The sequence below is a fragment of the Camelina sativa genome, chromosome 9 (assembly GCF_030686135.1).
Source record: "Camelina sativa cultivar CO46 ecotype springtype chromosome 9, ASM3068613v1".
Lineage (NCBI taxonomy): Eukaryota > Viridiplantae > Streptophyta > Magnoliopsida > Brassicales > Brassicaceae > Camelina > Camelina sativa.
Window position 1 is genome coordinate 8,539,305 of NC_141888.1, and position 12,070 is coordinate 8,551,374.

The 12,070-nt window shown below is 34.0% G+C and overlaps 2 protein-coding genes and 1 pseudogene across 4 annotated transcripts; 1 reads left to right on the forward strand and 2 right to left on the reverse strand.

Annotated features, from left to right (window-relative positions):
- Nucleotides 1-2,755: 2,755 nt before the first annotated feature.
- On the reverse strand, nt 2,756-4,101 carry LOC104710736 (protein AIG2 C-like). Its single transcript, XM_010427385.3, has 5 exons — nt 3,664-4,101; nt 3,516-3,588; nt 3,322-3,414; nt 3,153-3,236; nt 2,756-3,051 (listed from the first exon to the last, which is right to left on the reverse strand). Exons 1-5 carry the CDS (start codon nt 3,792-3,794, stop codon nt 2,926-2,928), a joined length of 507 nt encoding a protein of 168 aa, XP_010425687.1. The 5' UTR covers nt 3,795-4,101; the 3' UTR covers nt 2,756-2,925.
- LOC104710737 (amino acid transporter AVT1I-like) lies at nt 4,091-7,836 on the reverse strand. 2 transcript variants are annotated; one of them, XM_087463939.1, is made up of 4 exons: nt 7,668-7,836; nt 6,241-6,343; nt 5,529-6,136; nt 4,091-4,645 (listed from the first exon to the last, which is right to left on the reverse strand). In XM_087463939.1, the coding sequence occupies exons 2-4, from the start codon at nt 6,329-6,331 to the stop codon at nt 4,127-4,129; spliced, it is 1,218 nt and encodes a 405-aa protein (XP_087320065.1). In that variant the 5' UTR covers nt 6,332-6,343; nt 7,668-7,836; the 3' UTR covers nt 4,091-4,126. The 2 variants fall into 2 exon arrangements, with proteins under 2 accessions (XP_087320065.1, XP_010425688.1); XM_010427386.2 differs by lacking the exon at nt 7,668-7,836 and adding an exon at nt 6,777-7,019.
- A 1,030-nt stretch (nt 7,837-8,866) lies between these two features.
- On the forward strand, nt 8,867-11,668 carry LOC147937927 (uncharacterized; annotated as a pseudogene). Its single transcript, XR_015565895.1, has 3 exons — nt 8,867-9,181; nt 9,267-9,437; nt 9,621-11,668. The product of XR_015565895.1 is annotated as an uncharacterized LOC147937927 (transcript).
- The last annotated feature ends 402 nt before the right edge of the window (nt 11,669-12,070 follow it).

The window sequence follows — 12,070 nt, forward strand, 5'->3', positions numbered from 1 at the left end:
TTTTCTTGGCCAAAATTTCTCCTCTACAAACATACTAGTACCATTTTTTCTTACAATTTTACCATTTATCTCTAAAAGTTACAAATAAATTCTACAAATTCAAAGATATATACAATTTTACCAATTATCTCTTTAAGTTACTTTATAAAAAAGCTGTGCGGTTTACCTATGTTAAATTCTCAAAATTAGAAAGATAGATTTCAAACTATTCAGACTTGGATTTGATATTTTTTTTGTCAAATTTTAGAAACTTGACAATGATAACAAAATATTTGATCACATATTACTTTTGCTTTCCGAGATTAATCTATATTTTCTAGAATAGAGGAATAAATAATTGTAAAAGAAATTTACGACTTAGACTTTTCTTTTTCTATATTTTTTTTAAAAAAATTTGTATATATATTTTTTAATCCCTCAAATATTTTTCAAAAGTGGTCACCAACATGAGCCACCAAGCTGGATGAGTGCATCTATGAAGTAAATAGGACACTACAAAAAAACAGTTTATTAGTGACGAATTTTAGTGACGGATTACCGCCGTCGCAAAGTAATAACATAATCGCGTCGACTTAGCAATGAAGACACAATTCGACATAAATACGTCGCCATTTTGTGACGAACGTGGTCGTCACTAAATCGTGGTATGATAAAGTCGATATTGTGGCGAACTATCATCGAATCTTTCAGTCGTTGCTAAATAGATACTATTTGCTACATACTTGCGATGAACAACTTCAGTGGGAAAGTGGTTAAACACGTATCTGTTGTAGTGTACTTTGGCGTCACAAAGTTGTCACAACAGGTTGTCGCTAGTTCGTCACAACAGGTTGTCGCTAGTTCGTCACAACAGGTTATTGCTACTAGCTAGTTCTTCAAGAGGTTTTTAGTGTACATGGCGTCACAAATTTCTCACAACAGGTTGTCCCTAGCTAGTTCGTCACAAAGGTTTGTATTGTACGTGGCGTCGCAACGTCGTCACAACGGTTTGTCTCTAGGTAGTCACAACAGGTTGTCGCTACTAGCTAGTTCTTCACAAAGAGTTTTTTTTGACGTAGCGTCACAACATGTCGTCGCTAATTCATCACTAATGCGGAACAACCTTTCTCAGACCCATAAATGTATTTAAAGAGTAGTGAAATTTTCTTGAAGAAAACGTAACTAGGTCGTCACTAAGTAAAAAAATTCAAGTTTCCCTCCAGCGGCAAAGCAAAATATTTCACGTACGTTTACAACGTTTTTGTGACGATTCGTTGCTAATTCCTCACTAACGAAAAACATCAAAATTTCTCACTGGCGGGAAAGCAAAATTGTTACGACGAATTAGTAACGTATCGTTACAAAAACATCACAACATTTACTTTTTTCCCATTGGCCGCTTTTAAGGTGAGAGAGTTGTGTCTTTTTTGTGACGAACCGTAACTCTCCTATAAATAAGCTTGTTTCTCTCCATTATTGCTTGTTTATACAATTATCTCTCTCACTCCCTCGTTTCTCTCCCTATGAAGCCTCTCTTAGTCTCTTACTTAGCCAAATCAAACGTATATCTTTTAATTATTTCTTTATTTTTTATTTAAATGTGATTTATTTATGTTAAAGTAATGATGATTTATAGTTTGCAGTTTTCATCGAAGAAGAAGAACCGCATCTATGGGGTCGGGTCTATTCGAGATGTTCCTTTGGCTATTTGGAGAAGACTCAGCTCAGTTGAGGGCACAATTGCAAGAGGCACAATCTGAGATGCTCACCATGCGAGAAGCCCATTCTAACGTAGCAGCAGTGTTACAGCGACGACGGACGCCGTACTCAACCAATGGATCCGGTTCCAGTCGGAGTTCGATCGTGCTGCGGTTTAAGCGGCAAACACGGATCTCAAGTGATATTAACTTACGTGATTAGTATATTTTGTAGTAATAAAACAATTCTAAATATAATTTCTTTTATTTAACATTTAATTTAAACGCCTACTCTGTCTCTATTTAGCGATGATTTTGAGAAGTCACAATAATCGTGACGATATTGTGACGAATCATTATTTGTGACGAGCTAGTAGCAACGTTTAGTTAGTCGTCACAAAAACGTTGTTATATCTCATTTGCAACGATCTAGTGGCGAATTCTGGCGTCACTAAAACTATGTTTTCTTGTAGTGGAAGGAGCATATGCTTTTGTTGTTGTTGAAACTATTAGACGAGTTGGTGTATATCTCTGTAAACTATTTAGTGGAGTGCTCCATGCCCATTTGCTTATATATCCTCTTTCGTTTCTACAATTTTTCTTACATGTTTTTTCCTTATATACAAAAGATTGGTTACATTTTCTTTTAATTTCATTTGTGGAATAGTGAAAATTCTATATTTTTCTTTCTGATATTATTCTATAAAATTTAAATCATATTTTTCTACTATAGATGTTTAACATATACATCCTCATAATAGAGAGAGAAAAAAACCCCGTAAAATATATGTTTTTTTCGTTTCTCCTAAATTTTTAAGATATTAAATTTTTGTTATATCGTCATAGATATAAATGTTAACTTATACTATATTTAACAAATGACAATTTGGCCGAGTGGTCTAAGGCGCCAGATTTAGGCTCTGGTTCAAATCCCACAGTTGTCAAATATTTTTTCAATTACTTTTTTTTTTTTTTTTTTACTTTACATTAAAACCAGAAAAGAAAAAGAAACTTTTAAACATATATTGTATTGACTAACTAGTCGGATTCAAGATTCGAAAATTTCAGAAACCAGAACGTACCAACAAGAGATTCATAATAATAACACAAACAAAAATCACATAGAAGTAACAACAACACACAAAACACATAATTTCAAAAACACTCATAACAGTTATTCACTCTTCTCCTTCCAAGAGTAGTAGATAAATAACAAATGATGTTTCAGCTCATAAAACAAACAATCAAATCAATCCTGAGACAACACCAATGGCCCTATAGCCTCTTCTCTACTCTTGCCATTTGGATTCTTGTTCCATTCCAATACTTTCTTAAACGTCTCCACGAACTTCTCCGCGTGAACCACTCTCCATTCCTAACAAACACATCACACAACCATCCCAACATCAACCATCTACAACTACGATTCCAGTATGATTTAGCCACTATAGTTGACCCAATTACGAAATAACAAACCTCGTAATCCCATTCTCCATACATTCTAGGATCATCTTTATTAACCCAAACATAAGTTTCAACCTTCATCTTCTCACCATTGTCCTGCAAAGTCACAAATTTACATCTCACATTGTAATCAAAAACAAAACAAAAGATCTGAAACCAAAACACACACACACACACTTACCACTCTTACAACTTGAACAGTAACTCTCTCATAATCAACACCTTCAATCACATCAAAATTGTTTAACTCAGCAACGGATACTCCAGTTATCACCTTCACCACAACATACCCAATTCGATTAAAAAACTAAACCCAAATTCATACATCAAAATCAGAAAAAAAAAAAAAAAAAAAAAAAAAAAAAAAAATCAAACCTTTCCGTTGACTTTTCCAGATTCAAAAGGTACAATACATGGATATGGAAGACCTTTGAGTTTATACCTATGACTGTTAAAATATACAACCCAGAAATTAAAAACCATCATAGAGAGACAGAGAGAGAAAGGAAGAGAGAGAGCGTACTAGCCATGGAGAACGGCGGGGACAGTATCGGCGGTGCGATCAAGGATCACGGCGGCGACGGCGGGTTCTAGAATGCTACCGTAGACGAAGACGTTGTGAGATGATGGTGGTGGTGGATCAGAGCTACTCATCTTCTTCTTCCTCTTTGGTTTTTGATTTGATTTTGATAAAGTTGGCAATAATGAAATTTTTTTTGATGAATAGCTGAGAAATTAGATCCCTATTTTTAAACTTTAATGATCAAATGAGTCACTCTTCTCTTTTCACCCACTTTATATTTGCTGCTTAATTTATATTATGATCAAGTACCCACTCAATAGTTAACCCAGTTTATTAGAATGAATATTTTAAATATCATTTGAATAGTGTTAATTGGTGGAATAGTTTGATTTAGGCATGCTACTTCTGTTAGCTTGGATCAAACTACTAATCAATTATAGTGTTAATATTTTAATTTGTTTTATTATACACTTCCAATTATTTCTCTGATAGCAATGTAAGTACCTAAAACTCCAACAAAAACACTCAACACCACCATTCCACACAACATTATAGTCTCAAACCCAATCTTCTTGTAATTTCCAGAGATCTTCAAGTAACACAAACAAGGCAGAAGTATGGAAACCGTGACGCTCAGTAACGCTCCAACCAGCGACATCATATAGCCGAAAAAGGGAAGTGTCTCGGCGATGAAGACGCTACTTATTATGAAAAACGTGCTGATCAGGAGATGCAAGTATGTCTTTTTGGCGTAACTCGAAGGAAACCAATCTTTTATGGTGTTCACCGTTGGTGTGATCATCAATGCGTATTTGGCTACAGGGTTTACTAGGGTTGTGTATATAGCCACCTTCGAACTCGTCTTATGAACTGGAAGATTCAGTGTTATTTGTGATAATGTTTGTGATCCATACATCAAGTAGCCCAATACCGCCATTGAGGTGTATCCTATGGTGCATAACATAAAACACACAAGTAGGACCTGCAGGCCAAAAAGAAAAAAAGAAAATGGTGAAATTAAAGGACCCGAACCCGAACCAAACCTGATTCGATACCGAATTAAGGGAGAGGTATTGGTTTAGGATTTAGAAAGAATTTTAATGACTTTGTGTTTTTAAAAATCTTGCTGACTTTTAAAATCATAGAAAATTAGAAAGTAAAAATGAAAGATTTTATAAGAGATTGTTTAGGAAGTTATTTTAAATCTTGCTGATTTGTGTTTCCTAATCTTGTAAAATCTTTCATAAAATCTTTTAAAATCTTTCTATTTGATGAAAGGGTTTTCATGACTTTTGTTATGAAGGAAATGATATAAAATCCTAAACCAATAACACAAAATTTGAATTCATTAACAATCCAAGATTCTTTTGTTTTGATTGAATAACATAAAACTTTTCATGACTTTATAAGACTCTTAATCCAATAACACTAGATTTATCAAGATTTTAGATAAATTTTTATAAATCCACAACCAATAACACCAAATTTTTAAAGAGTTTTAAAAAGTCTTGATTGAATAACAACATATTTTACATAACTTTTAAAGTCATTAAAATTCTTTCTAAATCCTAAACCAATAACCCCTCCTAACAAAACCATACCCAAGTTTTATGCAAACAAACTAGATTAGCTAAATCAAGGGATGTAATTAAAAATTAATATTTAATTTCTATTAAATATGAAGAAAATATACATTTAAATATACTAAGATATTTACTTATTTTTTATTTATCCAAACCGAATCAAATCCAAATCAACAAAAACCTATATAAACCGAAACAATCTAGACGGGGGAATAACGATTGTTGTAGGCCTAGGTAAACCATAGCAAAATGTATTTGTTGGTTAGTGTAGAAACGACTTACATTGTTGAACTGATGTTTGCTTTTCATAGAAGAATACAAAGTGGGCAAAACTGGATGCGCACCATAGCAAAAAGCATATAAGCTCAAAGCTGTAGGGATCCCACTCCAATTAATCAACTTTCCCTTTTGATGAAACCCAATTCCATCAAATGCTCCAACCCACGATATTGATCCAAGAGTCACAGTCGTAGCTAAAACCCCACTCATAGAAACATAAGACAAGACGCTAAGATTATCCCACCATAGAGTCGGCATGATAACGAGTGAGACAGTGGCCATGAACGCTTGTTTGCCATTCAATCTCAATCCGATCATTTTTATGTTAAATCCGGGGAAAAGATTGTGAAGATTATCTCCCTCGAGGATCAAGAAACCTGTGGTGACTAGATAGAGTTCTAGGTGCATGAAGAGTGACACAATGATTCTCCCTGGTCTACCAAATGCGCGTTCTCCAATGTCCGGATATGTTTTGATGTTGCGGTCCGCATTCATACATTTTGTAATGAGCAAGGATGTGTAGAAGGCGGTTGCGGCTAGGAGTAACAGAAGTGAAAGACTCAACCATCCTCCACGAGCAAGTGAATATGGTACCGACAATATCCCAACTCCTAAAGCCATTGAATATCATAATAAGTGGTATCAACTAATTATTATGTCAGAAAGACAACTAAACAAAATAAGTGTGAATTGAAACCACATATGAAATATTCACCTGAAAGAGCATTGAGTGCGTTGAAACATGTCTTAAAGAAAGAGGAACTTCCGACGTTGTCACGTTGTCTTTCGCCGTTATCTTCTTCCATTGCTAATGAAGTCTAATAAGAAATTAAAAATGAAGAACTATGATCATCAAAGTAATTATGTTTTTGTTTCTAACTACTTTAAGAGAAAAATTATTGAAAATAATAATAATTTACATCTTTATGGAGGAAAAAAAAAGAGAGTAGATATTGCGGGAAAGAAGAGAAGAAAGAAATACAATATGGTTGAGTAATTTAAAGCGAAAGCAAGAGAAGCGTGGTTTATTGATCATTTGATTGTGACTTCTAAATACACAATAATAATATTGCTAACTTTGCTTAGTTTATTACTTCTCAAAAATCATGGAAGCAAACTCTAAATTGTTTACCTAAAGAAAATAAAATTTGGTTATAGTCTCAAAATTTAAAGGTATCGTTAGTTACACATAGAAAAGACATGAAATATTTTGACATCTCCAAGGTAAGCTCTAGAAAAACTAAAATGTACCTTGAAATTTGTTAGAATTATGAACCAAATTCAGAACCCAAAACCTTTTTACTATCTTAGTAAAAAAGCAAAATAGAGCTAAAGCCCCTGAGAAAAAATATATTCTCTTTCCTAAGATAAATCCCTAAACTCTAGGATGAAGTTCACAAACAAAGGTTCAACACTATTTATAAGCAAAAATAATCCCAATAAAATTATTAAAAAAAAAAAAGTGGAAACTCTAATGGACTAGGACCATAAAAAATTAAACAAACTTGTAGAGTTGGTGGTGAGAACTATTATAGCATTGAGATCATGAAAGAGGAATGAGTGGAATCATACACATTTGCAAGTAAGAGGAAACTTTTCGGTGTTTAGTTTTTAAAGTGATGATAAATAAATGTCCAATACGATAGGGATTCAATGCCAACTAATTAGTTTTTTAGCTTTTTCCATCGTTTGTTAAAAAAAACAAAGGTATATGATAATATAACAGTCTGGGTTTTAGATCAAAACCAGGAAACAATTCAATAATTTAAACCATCAACGCTCAATTAAAATATAATATCACACACCTTAAACCTATATTGTAGACTCTAACCTTTTTTTTTGTGTGCAAATTGTAGACTCTAACCTAAGCCTAAACTTTTAACCCTCAAACATAAACTTTATTCCCTGGAATCGAAAAAGACTCAGCCTAAAACATATATAGACTGCCTTGTTTGTAATTTTGATATTTTCTTTAGGATTTGTATTTTTTCCCTAATCATCCCAATTAAATTGCTACCGCAAAAATTATGAGTTAAAACAATTTTAAAAAGAGATTTCGAAAATTAGAGGACTATGCATGGACAAAAACTTCAAAAGCTTTGTGGTGTAACAAAGAAAAATTGAGAATAAAAGAGATCGAACCGGAGAAAAATAAGGAGAGACGACGAGCTTGATGAACCGTGAGAAATCACACGAACTTGCACTAGTTTATGACAGTTGGTCAAGTCACAAAATTAGTCATCAAAGGAAATTGGTGATTAAAAGAGTGTTTTTGGTTTAGTGAAAAAAAGAGTCTTCTAGAATTTTGGTGGAAATTTAAGAGTTTGTTATTGGGAATATGCATAATATTTGGGATTTTGGTAGAATTGTTTTTACATAAATATATTTACTTCTTCTATAAATGAAAGCGTTTTTTTTTTTTTTTAAGAAGTTTGACCAAAGAATAAATAAAAAAGGATCAGAATATGTTAAGCAATTAAATAGTAGCATGAAATAGAGCACTAGACGAAGTGATATCCTTGTCAATATATCTAAATAATAATAAAGTTTTTTTTGGGGCAAATAATAATAAGGTATATATACCTATATTTTATCTAGCAATATTCTTAATATTAAGAAAAATACTCTAGAATGGCACACATTTGGGTTTTTGTTCCAAAACTAGTACACATGCTGAAATGTTCCAAAACTAGCATACTGAGTAATTAATAGAGAGATATATTCTTATTTTAAAAAATTCAAAAAAATCAAAACCCGTTCTCTTACATTTCTCTCCGGCGAAGCTTGATGAATTTTTCGATCAGAGATCTTCATTTCTGATCTCAGATTTTCCCGTGAAGCTTCAGGTACTAAATCCGTTAGAGTTTGAAATTGTTGGGTTATCTTTCTTCTTCTTCTTCGATCGATAGCTTCAATCATTGATTTCAGAGTTTGAAGATCTCTCTTACATTTCTCTCCGGCGAAGCTTCATGAATTTTCCGATCAGAGATCTTCATTTCTGATCTCAGATTTTCCCGTGAAGCTTCAATTAGGTACTAAATCCGTTGCCTTATCTTTCAATTTTTCTTTCTTCTTCTTCGTTTTTAGAGTTTGAAATTGTTGGGTTATCTTTCTTCTTCTTCGATCGATAGCTTCAATCATTGATTTCAGAGTTTGAAATTGTTGGGTTATCTTTCTTCTTCTTCAATCGATATCTTCAATCATTAATTTCAGAGTTTGAAATTGTTAAGTTCTTTGAATTAAGGAAGAAATTGCGACTTATGGCTCTATATAGATGAATTAGCAGATTCGGTAGTTTTTTTGTTCTGTGATTTTGGTTTTGTTGGCTTGATTGTAGAATGTTGGAGATATACTCTGTCTTTGGTGAGTGAAAAATTAATGACAAGCTTCATTGGAGATTCTTCGTTGATACAAACAAAGGTGGATGCCTTTGTGAAGTTTCTGAGAATATCACTTACAAGGATTTAATGAAGATTGTTTTTGAAGATTTCGGACTTGATGGTCTAGTTAAAGAGATTTCACTCAGCTATGAACTTCCAAAGATGAAATTAATTGTAGAAGATTCTCCTCCTATCTTCATTCGCAATGACCGCCAAGTCTGCACTTTTATCAGGAAGATACAAGAAAATCCTGAGATAGGACGTTTGTGTGTATCGGTAAGTACATGACTTTTACTTTTGTTTTCACTGTAACTTTCTTATACTTAATTCTTCATAGTTTTTAACTTAATTCTTCTTGTAGGAATTTGATCAATCATTTGGTAGTGATATCTCAGTTTCTAAGCCACTTGGTGATACATGTTCAACCGCTGAAAAAGCAAAGAACAATAATTCATTTGCCTTGCCTGCTGATCGAGATCCTATTCTGATCTCTGCAGGAAGTTCACATATGACTGCACATGAAACACACAAGGTTAGATTCCTTAATATAAGTTTTTAGACAAGATTCATATATGTTTAGGAACCCCTTCCTAAATCACAGAACATGATGAATATCAAGAATTTTTAGGATGAACTACTTAGGAACGGTTCAAGTATAAAGCTATAGTTACTTGCAAATGTTACTTTTCATTTACTAATCTTTTTATTTTTCTAGGAACTTAATCGGTCTATTGGAAGTGATGTTTCTACGACACATAATGATATAGAAATCTCAACAGCTGAAAAAGGAATAGGATCTTTTTTAGAGAATTTGGTTCCTGCTCCAGATCTCTCTCCTATATCTATGGTAGGTTCACATTCAACTCGAGGGGCTGATGATATATATGTGGACAGATATTTCAAGAACAAGGAAGAGTTGATGTTCAAGATGAGAAACTGGGTACTTGAATGGAGGTTTGAGTTCAGAGTTCGATGGTCAAACAAAACGAGAGTTATTTTGGGATGTGTTGATGATAAATGCAGTTGGCAATTGCGTGCGACTAGGCTAAAATCATCTGAATTCTTTGTGGTGAAGAAGTATTGTCATGAACACAATTGTGACACAACCCACAGGAATGCCAACCATAGACAAGCAACTGCAAAGTTGCTTGGGAGTTTTTACTGCAACAACTATGGAGAAAAGAAAGTTGGTCTCAAACCAAAACAGATTATGGAGTTGGCCAGAAAAGATCATGGAGTATACATACCATACAAAAAAGCCTGGAGAGCAAAAGAGGAAGGTCATAATTTTGTTAGAGGCACTGCTGAGGACAGTTATTTACATCTAGGGAAATGGTTGTACATGGCAAGGGAAAAAAATCCAGGAACATTTGCTTATCTTGAGTTGGATCCTATGAAGAATTTCAAATACGCATTCATCTCATTTGGCCAGTCGATTAGAGGTTTTTCTTTAATGAGAAGAGTGATTGCTGTTGATGGTACATTCCTAAAAGGAAAGTATAAGGGAACTTTGCTAGCAGCTACTGCACAAGATGGAGATTATCACTTATACCCGATAGCATTTGCCATTGTTGATTCAGAAAATGATATTGCATGGAATTGGTTCTTCAGGTGTTTGCTCACTATCATCCCTGATGCACCAGATTTGGTATTTGTTTCTAACCGTGTTTCATCCATTGAAAAAGCAATCTCATAATTGTATCCAGCATCCCATCAAGGCATTTGCAATTTTCATCTCAAAAACAACATCAAAGTAAAGTTCAAGAGTAAAAGCTTCTTGCCTCTTGTCGAATCAGCAGTTAATGCTTTTACGTTTCATGAGTTTGAAGGTGCTTTTAGGGATATACAGAATTCTAATCCAAAACTGGCCAAGTATTTAGAAGAAGCTGATTTCAGGAAGTGGGCTCGTTGTTATGCACCATCTAACCGCTACAATATTATGACAACCAACATTGCTGAGTCATTGAATTCTATGTTAAAGGATCCTCGGGAGCTGCCAGTGATTTCACTTCTTGAGACAATCAGGATAACCCTTACAACATGGTTTCATGAGCGAAGGGAAAAAGCTGCCAAACACAACAAGCGTGCTACACCAAATTTTACAGATAAGATAATATTAAGCTTCAGTAAGGCAATGAAACTAGATGTTTTTCAAGTGGATCAACATGAGTTTGAGGTCAAAGATGATAGGAATAAGTTTGTTGTTCACCTAAAGAACAAGACTTGTACCTGAGGTTTCTTTGACATTGAAAGGATTCCTTGCATTCACGCCATTGTTGCTGCAAAGCGTACAAACATGGATGAATACAAACTGGTTGATCATTTCTATTTGACAGATATTTGGGCTAAAGCATATGCTGAGAGCATTCATCCAAGTGGAGATGTGAAGAATTGGGTATTTCCAGATGTAGTAGCTGAATACTTCTGTGCTCCACCACAAACTAGGATAAAGAGTGGGAGACCGCCAAAGAAGAGAAAGAGATCAGTTGGAGAGTTTGGTGTACCAGGTTCTAAATCTCAAAATCATAAGTGCAGCAGATGTGGTAATGAAGGACATAATAAAAGTACTTGCAGATTTCCAATATGATGATTTTTATGCATTTGATTTTTTACAATTGTTACTAGATTTATCCAGGAACACTCTACAGATGTATACTTCATAGCATACTGATATTCATAAGACAGTTTCATGAAGGATATCCTGAGATTCAAGGAGTCCTTCCTGAATATTATAATTTTTAAATAAATGTGTTTTTTAATCTCTATTGTGTGTGTGGTGAGTGTTTCTTTGTGGAGTGTATGTGTTTTTTTACCTCAACCCTTCCTAAATACCATTCAGTCTTTACCTAATCCATTCCTAAATATTTCATGTTATATATTAAAGGTTATATCTATTTCCCGAATAACAGGCTTTGGCCTATTGGTTACTCTCCCACTTGCAATTTCACCATGTCGCGTGTTCGATCCTCCGGATGTGCATTTGAGGAATGCCTTCCTAATTTTTTTAAAACCATTCCTAAAATGCCTTAATTGATATTTCCCGATATATATTAAAAGTTATATCTATTTCATGAATAACAGGCTTTGGCCTACTGGTTACTCTCCCACTTGCAATTTCACCATGTCGCGTGTTCGATCCTCCGGATGTGCATTTGAGGAATGCCT